The 22,491-nt window shown below is 46.3% G+C and overlaps 1 protein-coding gene across 2 annotated transcripts in view; it reads right to left on the reverse strand.

Moving 5' to 3' along the window:
* Window positions 1-20,015, reverse strand: part of LOC140190076 (discoidin, CUB and LCCL domain-containing protein 1) — a 195,242-nt gene extending 175,227 nt beyond the window's left edge. For both annotated transcript variants that reach the window (XM_072246541.1, XM_072246542.1), the window contains exon 1: window positions 19,828-20,015. In XM_072246541.1, coding sequence (XP_072102642.1) covers window positions 19,828-19,921 — 94 coding nt within the window. In that variant the 5' untranslated portion in view covers window positions 19,922-20,015. The remainder of the gene's footprint in view (window positions 1-19,827) is intronic.
* Between the last annotated feature and the right edge of the window lie 2,476 nt (window positions 20,016-22,491).

A 22,491-nucleotide genomic window follows, 5' to 3' on the forward strand; every position in this document is an offset into this window, starting at 1 on the left:
CACGGCGCCTATTTAACAAATACGATATCATTTCACCGGAGAGCTGCGCACGCTGCGTCGCGCTGCCATCTTCTCCTCCTGCCTTTAGTTATCCCCTATGAGTGTAGTTATCCCCTTTTGTTCAAGAACCTGATGGTTGTGGGGTAGTAACTGTTCTTGAACCTGGTGGAGCGAGTCCTGAGGCTCTTGTACCTTCTCCCTGATGGCAGCAATGTGAAATGAGCATGGCCTGGGTGGTGAGGACAATTTGTTACGATCCCTCTGTCGTGTGGAGGTATGCCTCATTTCAAACAAGAGAAAAGTCTGCAGATGCTGGAAGCCCAAGTAACAGACTCAAAATGCTGGAGGAACTCAGCAGGCCAGGCAGCATCTATGGAAAAGAGTAAACAGTTGACATTTTGGGCCAAGACCCTTCATCGCGTATGTCTTAATGTGCCAATCGAAAGCCTCTTCTGCCGTGTCAATTGTTGATTGGTCTGTTTAGAACTGCAGTGGCCCCTTCCCATTGGTTGACTTATGCGCCACAGCACCAATTTCCGGTTCCAGGTGCTTCGGAGGTATAAAATAGCACGTGTGGGAGGCTTGCTCTCTCTCTTTCCGTTGTTTCCAAGGCACACTACATAAATCCATTGGGAAGGTACGCTCCAGACTTAAATGACGTGCACAATTTTAGCCAAGTATCTGCTTGTTGAATATTTAGTTCTGAACTTGGGGAGACTTAGATGTTTGGTCAAACTTTTTACTATTGTAAATAAATGATTAGTATGCTTATTTTAGTCAGTGTTTTCTGTCTCACCTACCGAACTTGTGAACCTGCTTCCACATAACACACCCCACACAAACAGTGACCCGCCACTTTTCTATCATCCAGGTGGCTACCTCAGTCTCTTAAATATTCCTAGCGTATCTGCCTCTACCACCTAGTACAGCATCCCATGCAACCAGCATTCTGAATGAAAGATTTACCTTTGATATCCCCCACAATACTTTCTGTTAGAGCGTTTTTTGGGGGTTAGCACAGATAGCAAATAACTTCAACAGCTGACTTCAGCCACCAATCTTCAGATCTGAATATGAACTGTGGATTAAATTTAAAATGCAGCTCTGAACAATGAGTTCCTAAGAACTGTGAACAGAGTTAATTGGATGATACCAGAGTTAATTGGAAGACCAGACAATTTAAATTCGTTATCGGGGTGCAAAACGGGAGGTGTGAAGGTTCTGTGTAGTTCAAAGGAAGAATTGTGGATGAATTGTAAATATGGAATTGTCCTTTGATCTTTAGCACATAAAATGTAGTGTAGCGTGGAGTCTTGCTCAGAAAGGGTGTGTGTGTGTGTCTCTCTCTCCCCCTCCCTCCATCACACCCTCTCCCTCTCCATGTGTATATTTAAAATGGAAGTTGATTGTTTCCTGATTGGTCAGGGCTTCAAAGGACAAGGCGAGAAGGCAAATGTATGAAGTTGAGTGGGATCCAGGATCAGCCATGATGGAATGGCACAGCAAACTCGATGGGCTGAATGGCCTAATTCTGCTCCTATGTCTTATGGTCTAACGCTATCAAATGGTGAAAGGCCTCGACAGGGCAGATGTTTCCTATGGTGGGAGTGTCTAAGACCAGAGGACACAGCCTCAAAATAGAGGGGTGTCCTTTTAGAACGGAGATAAGGAGGAATTTCCTTAGCCAGAGGGTGGTGAATCTGTGGAATTCTTTGCCACAGGCAGCTGCGGAGACCAAGTTTTTTTTAAATGTGTACTTAAGACAGGGGTTGATAGATTCTTGTTTCAATACAGAATAGGTGCAGGAGTAGGCCATTCGGCCCTTCAAGCCAGCACCACCATTCACTGTGATCATGGCTGATCATCCACAATCAGTACCCCGTTCCTGCCTTCTCCACATATCCCTTGACTCTGCTATCTTCAAGAGCTCCATCTAACTCTTTCTTGAAAGCATCCAGAGAACTGGCCTCCATTGCCTTCTGACGCAGAGCATTCCACAAATCCACAACTCTCTGGGTGAAAAAGTTTTTCCTCAACTCCGTTCTAAATGGCCTACCCCTTTCGTCAGGGCATGAGGTGAAACGGGGAGAAGGCAGGAAATAGGGGCTGAGAGAAAAATTGGATCGGCCATGATGAAATGGCAGAGCAGAATCAATGAGGCAAATGGCCTAATCCTTATGGTCTGTCGCTCTCTCTCCTTCTCCCTCTCATGACTCAAAAAGGCCATTAGCTTATTTGTGAGTGTGTGTATCAAATAAAAGACTACTTTTCATACCTACCGACTATGTCTCTCCACTGACCTTGTTCACACAATAACACTTTCCTCTAACCACATTAAAATTATGCCCTCTTTACTAACGTCATGTGCCAAAAGCACTTTCCAGCACCCCATCTACCTGTGGCGCCACTTTTTCCACCCCGGGAGAAAGACCGACTATCCACGAGAATTTATGCAGTCTAGTGCGAGGTGTTGTACTTTGACACCCAGGGTCCCCAACCTTCTGCGCACCGCGGACCGCTTTAATATTGACAATATTCTTGCGGACCTCACGTGCGTTCAAGTTCAACAGTGGGCGTGACAGGGAATGAGGAAAGGTGCAGCTGACTCATATCGGTTCATATCGCCAAATCATATTGTTTCCTCGCGGCCCGGTAGCACATGCTCGCAGCCCGGTGGTTAGGGACCACTGCTTTAGGAGGACAAGCCAAGGAGGACTTGCACAATCAGCAGTTCTCCTAGACTGAGGAGTGTGATAGAACAGAGCCTTTCAGTTCCATAACATACCTATAAATTGTTTCTATACCCTTTCCAGATTAATATTATAGGTATCCGTCAGTGTCATGAGACCATGGATTTGCGCCTTGGAAGGTTTCCAGGGCGCAGGCCTGGGCAAGGTTGTATGGAAGACCGGCAGTTGCCCATGCTGCAAGTCTCCCCTCTCCACGCCACCGATGTTGTCCAAGGGAAGGGCACTAGGGTCGATACAGCTTGGCACCGGTGTCGTCGCAGAGCAATGTGTGGCTAAGTGCCTTGATCAAGGACACAATACGCTGCCTCAGCTGAGGCTTGAACTAGCGACCTTCAGATCACTAGACCGACGCCTTAACCACTTGGCCACCTGTCAACAGCTTAATAACATCCTTCCTATAGCTAGAAATGTACACAATACTGCAAGAACAAGAGTGAGGCATGGTACTTTGGTAGGACCAACCAGATCGTTCTTAAACAGCGGACAGCAGGGCACTGAGGAGTGCAGTAGAACAAAGGAATCTGGGAATACAGGCCCATAATTCACTGAAAGTGGCATCACAGGTAGACAGGGTTGTAAAGAAAGCTTTCGGCACCCTGGCCTTCATAAGTCAAAGTACTGAGTACAGGAGATGGGATGTTATGTTGGAGTTGTATTGGTGAGGCTCAGGCTGGAGTATTGTGTGCAGTTCTACTCACAGGAAAGATGTAAATAAGGTTGAACAAGTGCAAAGAAAATTTACAAGGATGTTGCCAGCACTTGAGGACCTGATTTATAGGGAAAGATTGAATAGGTTAAGACTTCATTCCCTGAGGTGTAGGAGACGAGGGGAGATTTGATAGAGGTACACAAAAGTATGAGGGATTACAGATATGGTAACTGCAAACAGGCTTTTTCCACCAAGGTTGGGTGAGACTAATCTTGTACCCTGGGAAAAATACACACTCAGGACAACAAATACTTTTTCAGGTCTTTAATTCCTTTATCTGTTTTACTGATAAAGGTATCAAAGTAAAACATGAATTTAAAAAAATGTTTCTGCTGTTACAATCTCAGCTTAATTTCGGTCCACCCACTTATGTATCCACTAGTTACATATGCAGTATTAAAATAAATAAAATAAAATATACAAAACCAATATGGTAGTGGCAATTTAAAAAAAACAGTACAAACATTAGATTCCCACCAACCCTGTACTTTATACACAACATCAAAAATATAAATAAATACATCTCATCTTGACTAAGAGTTATATTCACTTTGGCACACACACGCTTAACTTCCAAACATGTATAGGCTAGACCCCGAAACAAATTCACCCCACTCACGCTACAATGTCGAGAAGGAACTTCACCCAACCATGCTATCCAGCACCGATACCTTACTCGTGAAAATCTTTCCTCACCAAGCCTGGGAAAAGCAGCTCCCAGTACTCGATGTTCGTTCTAGAACATGGTAACTCTTCCTTCTACTCTGCACGTGCATAATGACATCACCTCTTTCTCTACAAGGCACAGGCCGCCATTTTAGCATGGCCAGGGTGAATACACAACTGCACTTCAACAATACAATAGTCAACAGTCACCTGGTTACACTAAAACTAGAGGGGTCGTGGGTTAAGGGTGAGGGGTGAAGTATTTAAGGGGAACTTCTTCACTCTGAGGGTGGTGAGAGTGTGGAACAAGTTGCCATCAAAAGTGGTGGATGTGGGTTCCATTTCAGCATTTAAGAGAAGTTTGGATAAGTACATAGAAGGGAGGGGTATGGAAGTCTATAGTTCAGGTATTGGTTGATGGGGATAGGCAGAATAATAGTCCAGCACAGACTAGATGGGCCAAAGGTCCTAATCCTATGCTGTAGTGCTCTCCGATTCCAACAGGTAATCTGCAGATGCTCAAACCTGAGATTGCTGGAGGAACTCTGCAGGTCAGTCGGCGTCTGTGGAGGAGAATAAAGCCTGATTTATACTTGTGCGTATGGGCTACACCGTAGCCTACACCGTAGACCTGATTTATACCTTTGTGTACCCCTACACCGTAGCGAACATGCATAGTTGTGTCTGCGTCACTCTGCAATTCACCGCCAAAACGCTAGTTGGCAGTGGGGTTTCTATGTCACTGTGTTGAGCTTCTTCGTGAGAGACATGGACAAGGAAATGCATTTCAAATATTTTCGGATGTCGGCAGGTAGATTTGACGATTTGGTTCATCGCTCCAACCATTTATTTCGCATCAGTGTACGGACATGGCAGAGAAAAGCAACCAGAAATGCGTAGGAGGAAATGCGATGCTACCAAGCCGACCAATCACAGTTGTTGCAGTCTGCATCGCCACGACGTGTGAGTTACTTTTTTGGGGAGGTGCGTGTCACCCTACGGTGTAAAGTACGCGGTACCTAAGGTATACATTTGACGCAGAAGTATAAATTGGGCTTAAGTCGTGGCAACAATGGCTGATAGAGAAGATCATAAAATGTTACGATGATTGGAGGGAAGTACGGCTGTGAGGTTGGTGGTAGTTGACACAGAGTACAGGGAGCACACTGCTGAGGGTGGTGGTAGAGGCAGATACATTAGGGACATTTAAGAGACTGTTAGATAGGCACATGGATGAAAGAAGAATGAAGGGTTATGAATGAGGGAAGGGTTAGATTTATTGTGGAGTAGGTTAACATTGTGGGCCAAAGGGCCTGAACTATGCTGTATTGCACTACTCTGTGGTTTAAACCAGGTGGTCAGGCAGCATCCACAGAAAGATATTTCGGGCCGAGACCCTTCATCAGGAAAACATTCTGTAACCTGAGAGGTACTCTTGTTGTGCTGCTCAGCTGCCGTGCCATTAAGCTAGCCTGGATGCTGAGCACAGTCCTGAGGCTCTCTTTGTCCAGCTCTCCTGATATTCCCTCTTGCTCCTCATAAGTAGAACATCTGTCCATGTATGTTTAAAATGACACTACATGAATGAAGAGTGTGGCACGTGGCCAAGCGGGTAGGGCGTTGGGCTCACGATCTGAAGGTCGCGGGGTCGAGTCTCGGCCAAGGCAGCGTGTTGTGTCCTTGAGCAAGGCACTTAACCACACACTGCTCCAGTCCACCCAGCTGAAAATGGGTACTGGCAAATGCTGTGGGTTAACCTCGCGATAGACTGGCATCCTATCCGGGGGGGGGGAAGAGTCTCGTACTCTCAGTCGCTTCACGCCACAGAAACTGGCATAAGCACTGGCCTGATAAGCCACAAGGCTCGGGACAGACTTTGACTTTTGACATGAATGAAGGTGGGTTTAATAGTTATCCTTTCTGAAGATATACAAGTAAGCACAATGTCCAAGAAGACGGAAAGTGCAACGTGAAAATTCCTGTAAGACAAGGGGTTCCAATGTTTTTGACGCCATTGACTAAAACCATTTAAATAAGGGGTCCCTTGGTTGTGAACCCCTTCTGTAGGATTTGTATAAAATCCTCTGGTAAAAGAGTCATACTTTCAGACAGAGGAAGATCATTTGGCCTTAAATGCAAGGAAGAAGATGGCGCCCATGAATGACGCGACCAAGGACGACGTCCTCCAGACGGTTCACAAAGGCTGATTAGAGCCCCGAACGGAAGTGAGGGAGGAGGTGCATGGGCAGCTGTGGCACTTGGGCTGTTCACAGGGATAAGTGCTGAGAGGGAGATTAGTGGGGAGGAATGAATGGAATTGGGGTGGGAGCATTCCTGCAGAAAGCAGAGACGGGCGCGGAGGTAAAGATATGCTCAGTGGCAGGATCCCTTTGGAGACGTCGGAAGCTGCGGAGGATAATGTGTCGGACGCAGAGGCTGATAGGGTGGTAGGCAAGGGCAAGAGGGACTCTATCACTATTACGGTGGTGGAAAGGTGGGGGTAAGCGTGGATGTCTTCAAACTGGCCTGTGTGAGGCGCTACAGGAATCCAAGATGATCTCTCGAATGCAGGCAGCTTCAAGCAGATGTGAAGTACCGATGCGGGACTGGTCAACGAGAGAACGTTCAGTAGACAATTTAAATTGCAGCTAGTGGCCGGCAGTCACTTCTTGAAACCGCAGTGATCGTGTATCACTGCCATTCGTCTTGCAAAGTCTGGCGTTGTACAGCTGCCTAACACCCACGCACAGTAATGAATAAGCCCACCTCGGAGAGTGGAAGAGTACATTGCAATAAATAATGGACACAGGAAGTAATTTCAACCCTGTCACTGCAACTTGGTTACTGATTATACCCACCAGAATCAGACCACTGGCATGCGTCATGAAATTTGTTCACTTTAGGGTAGCAGTACAATTCGATATGTAATAATAGAGAAAAAGAACTGAATTTACAGTAATTGTGTATATTAAATAGTTAAATTAAATAAGTAGTGCAAAAATAGAAATTTTTTTTAAAATGGTGAGGTAGTGTTCATGGGTTCAATGTCCATTCAGAAATTGGATGGCGGAGGGGAAGAAGCTGTTACTGAATCACTGCGTGTGTGCCTTCAGGCTCCTGTACCTCCTTCCTGCTGGTAGCAATGAGAAGAGGGCATGTCCTGGGTGATGGGCGTCCTTAATGATCGACGCCGCCTTTTTGAGGCATCGCTCCTTGACGATATTCTGGATACTATGGAAGCTGGTGCCATGATAGAGCTGACTGAGTTTACAACCCTCTGCAGCTTATTTCGATCCTGTGCAGTAGCAACACCCCCCCCCCGCCCCCATACCAGACGGTGACGCAGCCAGTTAGAATGCTCTCCATGGTACATCTGTAGAAATTTTGCAACGTTTTTGGTGACATACCAAATCTTCCTCAAACTCCCGATGAAACATAGCCTCTGCCGTGCCTTCTTAGTGACTGCATTGATAGATGGGCCCAGGATAGATCCTCAGAGATGTTGACACCCAGGAACTTGAAGCTATTCACCCTTTCCACTTCTGATCCCTCTATGAGGACTAGTGTATGATCCCTCGACTTACCCTTTCTGAAGTCCACAATCAGTTCTTTGGTCTCACTGACCTCAAGTTCAAGGTTGTCACGGCGACACCACTCAACCAGCTGATAAATCTCGTTCCTGTACGCCCTCTCGGCACCGTCTGAAATTCTGCCAACAATGGTTGTCTTATCAGCAAATTTACAGATGGCATTTGAGCTGTGACTAGCCACACAGGGTCATAGGTGCAGATGGAGTAGATCAGTGGGCTAAGCACACATCCTTGAGGTGCGCCAGGGTTGACCGTCAGCAAAGTGGAGACGTTATTTCCAATCCGCACAGATTGCGGTCTTCCAGTTAGGAAGTCGAGGATCCTGTTGCAGGGGGAGGTACAGAGGCCCAGGTTCTGCAGCTTTTTGATCGGAACTGTAAGTACCCATGCGGGACAGGTCAACGAGAGAACGTTCAGTGGACAATTTAAACTGTAGCCAGTGGCCGATAGTCACTTCTTGAAACTGCAGTGATCGTGTATCACTGCCATTCATCTTGCAAAGTCTGGCGTCGTACAGCTGCCTAACACCCACGCACAGTAATGAATAAGCCCGCCTCGGTGAGTGGGAGAGTGCAGATTGCAATAAATAATGGAGACAGGAAGTAATTTCAACCCTGTCACTGCAGTTTGGTTACTGACTATACCCACCAGAATCAGTTCACCGGCATATGCTGTGAAATTTGTTGACTCTGCGGCAGCGGTACGACGCAATACGTAATAATAGAGAAAAAACTGTGAAGTAGAGTAAATATATATTAAATAGTTAAAGTGTAAATAGAAATAGAAAGTAGTGAGGTAGCGTTCACGGGTTCAATCTCCATTCAGAAATCGGATGGCAGAGGGAAAGAAGGTTATTCCTGAGTCATTGTGTGTGTGTCTTCAGGCTCCTGTACCTCCTCCCTGATGGTAGCAATGAGAAGAGGGCATGACCTGGGTGATGGAGGTCCTTAATGATGGATGTCACCATTTCGAGGCACCGCTCCTTGAAGATGTCCTGGATACTACTGAGGCTAGTACCAATGATAGAGCTGACTAATTTCACAACTCTCTGCCATTTATGTCGATCCTGTGCAGTAGCCCCCGCATACAAGTCAGTGATGCAGCCAGTTAGAATGCTCTCCACAAATTTACGAGTGTCTTTGGTGACATACCATATCTATTAAAACTCCTAACGAGATATAGCCACTGTTGCGCCTTCTTTGTAGTTGCATCGATATGTCTAACGCCTGCTGACGAATACCAAAAAAATTGTAGCAGATGCTTCCCAGTCCAGCACAGGCAAAGTCCTCCCCGTCATTGGGCTCATAAGACATAGGAGCAGAATTCAGCCAATCAGCCCACTGAGTCTGCTCTGCTATTCTATCATGATTGATCTATTATTCCTCTCAACCCAATTCTCTTGGCCGCTCCCTGTAACCTTTGACGTCCTTACTAATTAAGGGCCTATCCACCTGCGCTTTAAATATACCCAATGACTTGGTTTCCACAGCTGTCTGTGGCAATAAATTCCAGTGATTCACCACCCTCTGGCTGAAGAAATTTCTCCTCATCTTTGTTCTAAAGTGATCTTTCTATTCTGAGGTTCTGCCCTTTGGTTCTAGACTCCCCCTCTATGGGAAACATCCTCTCCACATCCTCTCCATCTAATATTCGATAGGTTTCAATGAGATTCCCTCTCACCTCATTTTTCTGAATTCCACTGAAAACAGGTCTAGAGCTCTCAAATGCTCCTCATACATTAACCCTTTCATCCCAGGATCATTCTCCTGAGCCTCTCCAATGCTAGCACATACTTTCTTCAATAAGGGGCTCAAAACTGCTCACAATACTCTAAGCGATCTGAGCAATAAAGCATTAGATCCTTGCTTTTATACTCTAGTCCTCTTGAAACGTTCAAAGTACATTTATTATCAAAGTATGTATACTTTATACCATCTGGAGATTCGTCTCCTTACAGGCAGGCACAAAAAAAAAGAAGCCCAAAAACAGCCCGCTAATAAAAGACCATCAAACACACACAACGTGAAGAAAATAATTCTGCAAATAAGAAACGTAAGCAAGTAACATCCAGAACTGAAGTTCACGAAAGCGAGTCCACAGCCACGAAGCCGGTCAACACTCAACCAATTCAGGAGCTCGTTAGTTGCAGGCCACAACTTCAGTACAGCGCAGACGAGTGACCTGAACCCACCCTGACACCCTGAACAGTTTAATCTGGACTGGCCCTTAAACTGTCCAAACCTCGAGTTGTTCTTTGCTCTTGGAGCTGGGCCCCGCCGTCTCAAATTGGCCACGACCCAACCTTTCCAAATTGACCCGGCACTCAAATCGATCACCTCAGGTCCTTCCTCACTCTCGGGCCTGAGATGTTAACTTTTAGGGAAACCCGCACAAGCCCCTTTGTACCTCTGATTTCTGAACTTTTCTCCCCATTTAGAAAATAGTCTTTGCTTTTATTCCTTCTGCCAAAGTGCATGACCATACATTTCCCTGCACTATGTTCTTTCCTCGCTCTCCCAATCTGTCTAAGTGTTTCTGCAGACTCCCTGCTTGCTCAAAACTAGGTGCCTCTTCACCTATCTTTGTACTGTTGGCACTACAGAGGGAGGAGAAGATGGCGACGCGACGCAGCCCGTGCGGCCGTTCCGAATGATATCGTATCTGTGAAGTAGGATGCCGTGCACAATCCTGATTTGATAGGGACAGATGTGAAGAAGCACGGAGGAACATCTGGAGTAACTTCTGAAATGCCTGCTTCGCCGCCGCTGCTACTGTGTGATCGAGAATCTCCGGAGGGGAAGGCCCCAAATCCTCGGCCTTGCCTATTGCCTGTTGCCGGGGCCGGGGTCGAAGTGCTCGGCAGAGATGGTGCTGGGGCTCGGTGTCGGAGAGTTGGTCGGAGGCTCGGAGTTTTCGGACGGACTCAGAGTCGGACTGTGGTCGGATGCTTACGCAATGCTGCATCGGCAAGTTTGCGGTGCTGGAGGTTCACCGTCTGCGTGAGATGTGGGACTTTCGAGAGACTTTGAGATTTTACCGTGCCCATGGTCTGTTCTTATCAAATTACAGTATTGCTTTGCACTGTTGTAATTATATGTTATAATTATGTGGTTTTTGTCAGTTTTTCAGTCTTGGTTTGTCATTGTGATATCATTCTGGAGGAATATTGTATCATTTCTTAATGCATGCATTACTAAATGACAATAAAAGAGGACTGTGTGTCCTCATTATCTAATCTAATCTACGAGGAGAGCTGCCCCAATAAAGTAGCATCCATCATCAAGGACCTCCATTATCTAGTCCACGCTCTCTTCACACTGCTGCCATTGGGAAGGAGGTACAGAAGCCTTAGGTTTCACACCACCAGCTTCAGGAAGAGTTACCACCCTTCAACCATCAGGATCCTGAACTGGCGTGGATAACTTCACTCACCTCAACTCTGAACTGATTCCACAACCTACGGACTCACTTTCAACGACTCTACAACTCACGTTCTCAGTATTATTATTACGTTTTTTCAAATTTCAGAGTTTGTCTTCTTTTTGCACATTGGTTGTTTGTCAGTTTGTGTGTAGTTTTCCATTGATTCTATTGTATTTCTTTATTCTACTGTGAATGCCTGCAAGTAAATGAATCTCAGGGTAGCATATGGGTACCATGTTAATAAATTTACTTTGAACTGTGAACTTTGATAACCCATTAAAATGCAAATGCCAAATAAAATTCTATTTCTTACTATGATAATGTCAAACATGAGTTAACTCTATGATAAGCTCTTTCTTCATACACTCAGTACCTCCTGCACTTAAGAAAGTGGCCACCAAGTTCTTCTGCTGTGACCCATCCACTTCAAGGTCTGATGTGTTGTGTGTTCAGAGATGCTCTTCCAAATACCACCTGCTGTAACATGTGGTTGTCTGAATTACTGTCACCTTCCTGTCAGCTTGAACCAATCTGGCCATTCTCCTGTGACATCTCTCATTAACAAGGTGCTTCCATCCACAGTACTGCCGCTCACTGGATGTTTCTTTTTTCGTTTCTCACACCATTCTCTGTCAAATCTAGAGCAGGGGGTTCCCAACCATTTTTATGCCATGGACCCCTACCATTGACCGCGGGGTCCGTGGCCCCCAGCTTGGGAACTCCTGCTCTAGAGACTGTTGTGCATGAAAGTCCCAGGAGATCAGCAGTTTCTGAGATCTTCAAGCCACCCTATCTGGCACCAACATTTATTGAATGGTCAAAGTCACTTAGATCACATTTCTGCTCCATTCTGATGTTTGGTCTGAACAATAATTGAACCTCTTGACCATGTCTGCATGCTTTTATGCATTGAGCCGCTGCCACATGATTGGCTGATTAGATATTTGTGTTAATGAGCAGATTATCATTATTGAGACAGCGCGAAATAGGCCCTTCCAGTCCTATGGGCCATGCTGCCCAGCAATCCCGTGATTTAATCTGAGTTTAACAACATGACAATTTACAATGACAAATTAACCCATCAACCAGTACGTCTTTGGACCATGGGAGGAAACCAGAGCACCCTGAGGAGACACACACGGTCACAGGGAAATCATACAAACTCCTTACAGGCAGATCAGGAAACGAAGCCAGGTTGCTGCCACTGTAAAACATTGTGCTAACCACTGAGCTTATGTCAATAGTCAATAGGCAAAGAAGTAGACCATTCGGCCCTTCGAGCCTGCACCGCCATTCTGAGATCATGGTTGATCATCTACTATCAATACCCGGTTCCTGCCTTGTCCCCATAACCCTTGATTCCCCTATCCATAAGATACCTAACTAGCTCCTTCTTGAAAGCATCCAGAGAATTGGCCTCCACTGCCTTCTGAGGCAGCGCGTTCCACACCTCCACAACTCTCTGGGAGAAGAAGTTCCTCGTCAACTCTGTCCTAAATGTCCTACCCCTTATTCTTAAACCATGCCCTCTGGTACTGGACTCTCCCAGCATCTGGAACATATTTCCTGCCTCTATCTTGTCCAATCCCTTAATAATCTTATATGTCTCAATCAGATCCCCCCTCAATCTCCTTAATTCCAGCGTGTACAAGACCTGGCTTAGTTGGAGTGAACAGATTCCTAGGTTAGAATGATAAAAAGCCCAGTTTTCAAAAGGGCAATTGCCAACTCAGACAGTCAGCAGAGGATGTAGCAGACACTATACAAAGGAAAGGTGTTTTTATTGGTTTAATGAGAGTAGGATATATAGTTAATTTTGTAAAGTATAGCTGGAGGCACGGCAGAGCAAGTGTTCATTCACAATGTAATATTTAGAGTTCAGTAAAGCAGGAGGGCAATTGTTTTTATAAGTTGTAATTCTTTGCAACTTTGCAGTGTCAGGAAATTCCCCATCGGAAATGTAGAACTGCATTCCAAGGCATAGCATGAAATTTCAGAGCAACATTTCCATAAGACCGTAATACATCAAAGCAGAATTAGTCCATTGTGTTAGCAGTGGACCCCTCAGTTAATGGTCAGAGTCCATAGCATAAAAAAGGTTGGGAACCCCTGTGCTAACCACTATGCTAACGAGAGATACAAACACTCTTCTGTAAGGGCAGATCTGAATGATGCCCAATAATCGGCAAAATCTGTACGCTGGGAGCTGGAATGAGCCTGCCTTAGCTCTGCTTCATAGCCACTGGGGCCAAGTGCACCAGTGCTGTTCTGAGTAAGAGGTTGCCAGGGTTATTGAAGTTAGGTGGAGATCGCAGGTAAGTTGACGAACCAGTTTGGTTTCCAGCACAACATGGCACCTGAATATTGAAAACTCAGCTCACGCGTGGACAAGAATGACCATGAGATCACATGACATAGGAGCAGAATTTGGCCATTCTGCCCATCACTTCTGTTCCACCACTCCATCATGGCTGATTTATTTTCCTTCTCAACTCCATTCTCCTGCCTTCTCCCTGCAACTTTTGATGCCCACACTAATCAAGAACCCATCAACGTCTACTTTAATTATATTCAATGACCTGGCCTCCACAGCCAGCTGTTGCAATCAATTCCACAGATTCACCACCCTCAAGGCAAGGACGTTCCTACTCATCTGTTTGAAAGCGGCGTACTTCTGTTTTGAGGCTGTACCCTCTAGTCCTAGATTCTCCTACTATTGGAAACGTCCTCTGCAGGTCCACTCTCTCTAGGCCTTTCAATATTCCGTAAGTACTTCCAGAAAAAATGACCTAAAATTTGTGATGTCACACTCATTGACAACTCCCCACCCGGTGAAAACCCTGCATTTATATAGCACCGATCACACCCCCTGGTGAATGGCACAAGTGTCTCAATGAGACGTCACGGCGCAGGAAGTACATCGCAACAGCGCAAAATGCTGGCGGAACTCAGCAGTTTCTATGGAGATGAATGAGCGGTCAACGTTGCGAGCCGAGAGCCAGGACTGAGCAGGAAGGGGGAAGAAGCCAGAATAAAAAAAAGTGAGGGGGGAGGGGAAGGAGGATAGGTAAAAGGTGATAGGTGAAGCCAGGTGGATGGGAAAGGTCAAGGGGTGGAGAAGAAGGAATCTGATAGGACAGGAGAGTGGACCGTAGGAGAAAGGGGAGGAGGGGCCATCCAGGGGGAAGTGATAGGTAGGTGAGAAGAGCTGAAAGATCAGGTTGGGGAATAGAGGAAGATGGGAATGGGATGGGGGGGGGTGATTTTTTTGTTTTACCTGAAGGAGAAATTGATATTCATGCCATCAGGTTGGAGGCTACCCAGATGGAATAGAGGTGATGCTACTCCACCCTGCCAGTGGCCTCACCTTGGCACAAGAGGCGGCCCTGGACCGAAATGTCACAACGGGATTGTGAATCAGAATTAAAGTGTTTGGCCAATGGGAAGTTCCACATGTGCTGGGTGGAGCTGAGGTGCTAGACAAAGTGTTCCACCGGTTTATTTAAAAATAATAATAAATAAGTAAGAAATAAATAACAAGAATATGAGATTGTGTCCTTGAAAGTGATCCCATTAGTCACGGGAACATTTCAATGCTGGGGCAAGTGAAGTTATCCCTTTTGGTTCAAGAGCCTGATGGTTGAGGGGTAGTAACTGATCCTGGACCTGGTGGTGTGAGTCCTGAGGCTCCTGTACCTTCTTCCTGATGGCGGCAGCGAGAAGAGAGCACGACCTGGGCGGTGGGGGCCCCTGGTGATGGCTGCTGCTTTTCTATGACAGCGTTTCATGTTGTCAGTGATGGGGAGGGCTTTACCTGTGATGGACTGGGCCATATCACCTAATTTTTGTAGGATTTTCCAATCAAGTACACTAGTGTGTCCATACCAGGCTGTGATGTAACCAGTCAATATACTCTCCACCACACGTCTATAAAAGTTTGTCAAAGTTTTCGATGTCAAGCTGAATACGTACTTTAATAGTAAAATTACTTTGACACCTGGAGAAAACTATAGAGGTTACAGGGAGAATATAGAATCTGCTTACAGATGGGGCCTCGGATCAATGCTTGTCAAAGTTTTAAATGCTGTGCTGGTGAGGACTGGCTCAGGGACCTCTGGTTTCCTCCTCATAAAGTCAACAATCAGCTCCTTGGTCTGGCCGACATTGAGTGAGAGGTTGTTGTTGTGGCCACCACTCAGCCAGATGTTCAATCTCCCTCCCACGTGCTGATTCATCACCGCCTTTGATTCAGCCTACCACAGCGGTGTCATCAGCAAACGTAAATAAGGCGTTGGAGCTGTGCTTAGCCTCACAGTCAAAGTGTAAAGCAAGTAGAGCAGGGGGCTTGTGGTGATGGAGATTGAGGGGGAGATGTTGTTACTAGGGTCTGTAAGTGAGGAAATAGAGGATCCAACTGCACAAGAATGTATTAAAACTACGGTCTTGAAGCTTATCGATTAGTTTTGAAGGGATGATTATCTTGAACGCTGAGCTGTAGTTGATAGACAGCATTCTGATGTATGCATTTTTCGCTGTCCAGATGTTCCAGGGTTGAGTGAAAAGCCATTGAGGTGGCATCTGCTGTGGACCTGCTGCTCCTGTAGGCAAATTGGAGTGCATCTAATTCGCTTCTCAGGCAGAAGTTAATACGTTTCATCACCAGCCTTGTAAAACACTGTGGATGTAAATGCTACTGGACAACAGTCATTGAGGGAGGATACCATGCTCTTCTTAGGCAAAGGTCTAAGTGAGGTCTGCTTGAAGCAGGAGGACACCTCAGACTGCCGCAATGAGAGATTAAGGATCTGTGAACACTCCAGCCGATCGATCAGCACAGGTCTTCAGCACTTGGCCAGACACCCTGTCTGCATCCAGTGCTTCTCATGGGTTCAGCTCCTGAAGGCTGCTTGCATGGCGGCTTCAGAGACTAAAATCGGAATTTCTTCCCCAATGTAAACATAGAAACATAGAAAATAGGTGCAGGAGTAGGCCATTCGGGCCTTCGAGCCTGCACCGCCATTCAGTATGATCCAACTCAGAACCCTGTACCAGCCTTCCCCCCGTAGCCCCTGATCCCTTTAGCCACAAGGGCCATATCTAACTCCCTCTTAAATATAGCCAATCAACTGGCCTCAACTGTTTCCTGTGGCAGAGAATTCCACAGATTCACCACTCCCTGTGTGAAGAAGTTTTTCCTCATCTCGGTCCTAAAAGGCTTCCCCTCTATCCTCAAACTGTGACCCCTCATTCTGGACTTCCCCAACATCAGGAACAATCTTCCTGCATCTAGCCTGTCCAATCCCTTTAGGATTTTATACATTTCAATAAGATCCCCCCTCAACCTTCTAAATTCCAACGAATATATAAGCCTAGTCGATCCAGTCTTTCATCAAATGAAAGTCCTGCCATCCCAGGAATCAATCTGGTGAACCTTCTTTGTACTCCCTCCATGGCAAGGATGTCTTTCCTCAGATTAGGGGACCAAAACTGCACACAATACTCCAGGTGTGGTCTCACCAAGGCCTTGTACAACTGCAGTAGTACCTCCCTGCTCCTGTACTCGAATCTTCTTGCTATGAATGCCAGCATACCATTCGCCTTTTTCACCGCCTGCTGTACACCCAGGTCTCGTTGCACCTCCCCTTTTCCTAATCAGCCACCATTCAAATAATAATCTGTTTTCCTGTTTTTGCCACCAAAGTGGATAACCTCACATTTATCCACATTAAATTGCATCTGCCATGAATTTGCCCACTCACCTAACCTATCCAAGTCACCCTGCATCCTCTTAGCATCCTCTTCACAGCTAACACTGCCGCCCAGCTTCGTGTCATCCGCAAATTTGGAGATGCTGCATTTAATTCCCTCGCCTAAGTCATTAATATATATTGTAAACAACTGGGGTCCCAGCACTGAGCCTCGCGGTACCCCACTAGTCACTGCCTGCCATTCTGAAAAGGTCCCGTTTATTCCCACTCTTTGCTTCCTGTCTGCCAACCAATTCTCTATCCACATCAATACCTTACCCCCAATACCGTGTGCTTTAAGTTTGCACACTAATCTCCTGGGTGGGACCTTGTCAAAAGAGCATTAAGAGCAGTAAGAGCATTAAAAACCAGAGGGCAAAGTTTCAAGGGGAGAGGTAGGGGTCTTAAAGGGGATTGAGGGTTAAGTTTGCGACAGTATATTTGGACCTCACTGCCAGAGGTCGTGGGATCAGATGCAATGACGACACTTAAAGAAGTATTTGGGTAGATGCTTCATTAGGCACTTGGACCTTGAAGGATATTGACTAAGACTGGCAAAAAGGATTAGTAAATGGACAAAAATGTTACAAAACCACAAATTTCACAACCCATATCAACAATAATAAATCTTGTTCTGATTCTAGTTCTGGTCGACATGGGGGTGGGGGGGGCGTTGGAACTATGGGTCTATCCCTACACTGTACAACAACCTGGATCAAAGAAAGTGTACGAGTCACAGAACTATATGGAAAGAGACTTTCAGCTCATCTGAGCCATGCGGACCAAGAAGCATCATTCAAGATGGTCCCTTTCTCAGCTTTCTAAACTTTTCCAATCCGTGAATCTGTCCACTTGTCTTTTGGAAATTAAATAAAAATATTTATTGAGATACAGCACGGAATAGGCCCTTCCGGCCCTATGAGCTGCTCCATCTAGCAATCTCTGATTTAATCCTTGCCTATTCATGCGACAATTTACAATTTACCAGTTAACCTACCAACTCCCACGAAAAGTGTAACAGCCGCGGAAATCATGTTTAGAGCCACCCAACTACCTTTCCTCTTGCCTGGTCTCACTTATCACCTTCCACCTTGTACTCAGAATCATGGAAGAGTACAGCACAGAAAGAGGACCTTCAGCCCATCTAGTCTGTGTCAAACCATTTAAATAGCCTGCTCCCATTGACCTGCGCTAGGACCAGCACCCTCCATAGCCCTACTTTCCATGTACCAATCCAAACTTATCTTAAACCATTGAAATTGAGCTCGCGAGCACCACCTGTGCTGGCAGCTCGTCCCACACTCTCACAACCCTCTGCGTGAAGAAGTTTTGGATTAAACTTTTCACCCTTAATCCATGACCTCTAGTTGTAAGTCCCACCCAACCTCAATGGAAACAGCCTGCTTGCATTTACTCTATCTATACCCCCCATAATTTTGTACACCTCTATCCATTCTCCTCTCAGTCATCTACTTTCTGAGCAATGAAGTCCTAACCTATTCAATCTTTCCTCCTCCCCCCTCACTTTCTTATTCTGTTCCCCCCCCCCTTCCCAGTCCCGTAGACTGTTTATTCAACACAGACAAAATGCTGGAGGAACTCAGCAGGTCAGGCAGGATCTGTGGAAATGAATAAACAGTCGATGATTCAGGCGGATACTCTTCCTCAGGACTGGGAAGCGGGGGGGGGGGGGCGGGGAGAGAGCAGATGCCAGAATAAAAAGGCAGAGGAGGGTAAAGAGGCCTAAAGGTGACAGGAGAAGCCAAGTGGGCGGGAAAGGTCAAGGGCTGGAGAGGAAAGAAACTGATAGGAGAGGAGAGTGGACAATAGGAGACAGAGAAGGAGGAGGCCCAGAGGGTAGGTGAGAAGTAGTGAAAATCAGAGTGGCCTGTGAACCCTCCAGTCTGATGACATGAATAGCGATTTCCCCTTCCATAAAGAAATCTCCTCCACACACTCCCTGTATTTCCCACTCTGACCTTTTACCTCTTCTCACCTGCCAATTACTCCCCCGTCCCTCTCCTCCTTCCCTTTCTCCTATGGTCCACTCTCCTCTCCTGTCAGATTCCTTCCTCTCCAGTCCTTTACCTTTCCCTCCCACCTGGCTTCACCTCTCACCTACCAGCCATCCTCCTACCCGCACCCCCCCCCCACCCATCCACCTTTTAATTCAGTGTCACTCCTGATTAACTTTCTCGGCCCGAAAGGTCAACTGTTCTCTCTTTTCCATAGATGCTGCCTGACCTGCTGAGTTCCTGCAGCGTTCTGTCCGTGTTTCTCAGGGTTAGAGCATCATTCTTGCAGGAGTGTGGTGTCGATACACAGGGGCGGTTAGAGCCCGAAACGGAAGCCCGCTCCAGCTCAAGAACGAAATTTCTCAAGCTATTTTTTTAAACAACTGGGTACCCCGCAATAACAGCAGCAAAATCAGGAATTGATGTTCACCACCTACTGACAGGGCGAGTGCAAAAAGCAGCTCCGGTAATAACACACGCCCCACAGTTTTTCAAACGAGCCTGCCGACTTGCAGAATGGATCGCCGGGGTCTGAGTTCGATTTCAGCCGTGGCTATGGGTTCCCAAAGTCTGGAGACTCCTTTGGAAAATTCCGGCGTGTGTTATGATCAGCGCTGATACTTTTCCACTCACCCCGCCGCTGGGCTGCAGCTCAGACGGCGCTACTCCTTAAACCGGCTTCCAGCCGCCGAATTCACAACTTTTAACGCGCACCTTTGCTGTAAAACGCCGGTTAATTATTAATCGGCTTTAAGGTGTTTGTGCGTCCTTTGAACAACATGTTCTTAATAACCATGAAAGTGCAAGAAAAGGCAGAGTTTAACCATAAATCATTTTGGAAACAGCGTGATTTCCAAGCACGTTACATTAAAACAAGACAAACTATTTCTCTTGTTGCACGCAACTTCTGAGAGTACGCACGCTTACCTTGCTGTCCTCGTACGAGGTTCTGCCTTAAAACTGTCAGGCTCAGAGCAGCTGATAAGACCAGGAAACGCAACAAGTTCAAGGGCACTGACATGTTGTCCGGGAGAGGAGACACATCCGTCCGATATTCGCCGGCCAGACCAACTTGCGCCGACCTCCGTCAAGCTCTTGGACGTCCCGCCCCGCCTCCTCCCGAGATCGCCTCCCGATTGGTCACCCAAAGCCATGACGCGCCCTGCAAGAGGCCGCTCACCGCATCTATCATCTTGGGGGGAAAAAGCCCTCATTTTTCCTGTTCCAAATTAGGCAAAAGTGCATTTCGGATTGGTTGTTTCAGATTTCCAGATGTTTACTTTTCAGCTTTAATTTGGTGACATAGGTTATATTATCCCGATACACTGTATAGTTGGAGCTACGAGAGTTCATTAGCTGATCGCCGGGGACTAAAGGTTTGGACATATTTCTGGTGCCGGGTTTGTCCCAGAAACGCAGAAAGTGTCCAAGTCATCTCCACGCACAATCGGTGGAATAATGTTTAAAACGTTGCAGGAAATGCGAGTTCGATTTCAACGTTTAAGAGAAGTTCATGGATGGTCGGGATATGGAGGGCTATGGATCTGGTGCAGGTCGTTGGGATGAGGCAGTTTAAATGGTTTTCGGCATGGAGTAAACGGGCCGAAGGGCCTGTCTTCTTTATGACTCGATAACTTTATGGATTACTAGTGTTAGGTGGTGGAGCCTGGTGTCCTCCGTTGCTTTGTGGTGTTGGTGGAGTTAGAGGGATTGTCCCTGGTCGCAGGGAACACCACGGGATCTCTCACTTTCAGCTGAGAGGACAGTTGATGCCCCACCTGACACTCACCTGCGTTGATGGGTCGCCCTACCTACACTCAGTGACCACTTTCTTAGCTACACCTGTTCGTTAATGCAAATATCTAATCAGCCAATCACATGGCAGCAACTCAATGCGTAAAAGCATGCAGACGTGGTCAAGTGGTTCAGTTGTTGTTCAGACCAAATGTCAGAATGGGGGGAAAGAAATACGATCTAAGTGACTTTGACCGTGGAATGATTGTTGGTGCCAGATGGGGTGGTTTGAGTATCTCAGAAACTGCTGATCTCCTGGGATTTTCACTCACCACAGTCTCTAGAGTTTACAGAGAATTTGCCTTATTATTTGTTACTTTATTTGTGGTAATATTACTCTCTGTGTTGTGTGTGAGTTATGTGTACTGTGTTGTGCACTTTGGTCTGAAGGAATGGTGAAGGACCTTGATAGAGTGGAAGTGGAGAGGATGTTTCCTGTGGTGGTGGTGGTGGTGGTGGTGGTGGTGGTGGTGGTGGTGGTGGGGGGGGGGTGTTTAAAACCAGAGGACACAGCCTCAGAATAGAGGGGTGTCCTTTTAGAACGGAGATGAGGAAGAATTTCTTTAGCCAAAGGTGATGAATCTGTGGAATTCTTTGTCACAGGCAGCTGTGGAGGCCAAGTCTTTATGTGTATTTAAGGAAGAGGTTGATAGATTCTTGATTGGTCAGGGAATGAAGGGATACAGAGAGAAGGCAGGAGACTGGGGCTGAGAGGGAAATGGATCAGCCTTGATGGAATGGCAGAACAGACTCAATGGGCCAAATGGCCTAAATCAGCTCCTATATCTTATGGCCTTATGGAGGAACGTTGTTTTGTTCAGCGGTACATATGTGTACGGTTGAATGGCAGTAAGCTGATCAAGAACTGATCAGAACCCTGATGAAGAGTCACAGGTCAAGTCTAGTCAAGTCAAATTTATTGCCATTTAACTATATACATGCATATCGCCAAATGAGACAACATTTCTATTGAGTACTGTTCATTTGGGCTGTGTAAGCATTAGGCTGGCATGCATATACACGAGGGGTGGCAGGGTACTGTGGTATAAGGATGGTGGCCTTCATATATTGAACTTGGATGGAGAAGGTAAAGTTTTTTAAACAAAGGAACTCATTGAGCGTTAGCAGTTTCTCTGGACCAGGGTGCAAAGTACAGTAGTACACATAACACACAATCACTTAGGAAAGTGAGAATTAAAGCTACAAGTGAATTACACATAGATAAACATTGTAAAGTGCATGCAGTAAATATTGTAGGGTGTAGAGAAATTATCCGGTGACACTTTGAACGGCAGGGAGTTCAGAATCCTAATGGCCTGAGGGAAAAAACTGTTTCCCTTCCTGACCGTTCTTGTCTTTATGCATTAGAGTCTCCTGCCTGATGGTAGAAAGTCAACAAGGAGGCTGGATGGATGGGTGGGATCCTTGGGAATACTAAAGGCCCTGGGTATGCAACAATCCTGATAAATGTCCTTAGTGGTTGGTAGGGAGACCCCTATGAACCTCTTGGTCATTCTCACAGTCGTTTGTAGGAATTTCCGGTCTGATTCTCTGTTGCTCCCATACCAGATGGAGATGCAGCTGGTCAGGATGCTTTCAATGGAGCTCTGGTAAAATTCAGTTAAAATGGTGGGGGACAGGGGCACGCGGGAGCCTCGCTCGGCCCGAAAGAGGTCGACTGTATGTTCCTCTCCATGGATTCTGCCTGACCTGCTGAGCTCCTCCAGCATTTTGTGTGTGTGTTCTATAAAAAATGACGTTGTTGGGACTGATTCATCGAGCACCTCCACACCATCC

This window comes from Mobula birostris, chromosome 29, assembly GCF_030028105.1.
Source record: "Mobula birostris isolate sMobBir1 chromosome 29, sMobBir1.hap1, whole genome shotgun sequence".
In the NCBI taxonomy this organism is placed as follows: domain Eukaryota; kingdom Metazoa; phylum Chordata; class Chondrichthyes; order Myliobatiformes; family Myliobatidae; genus Mobula; species Mobula birostris.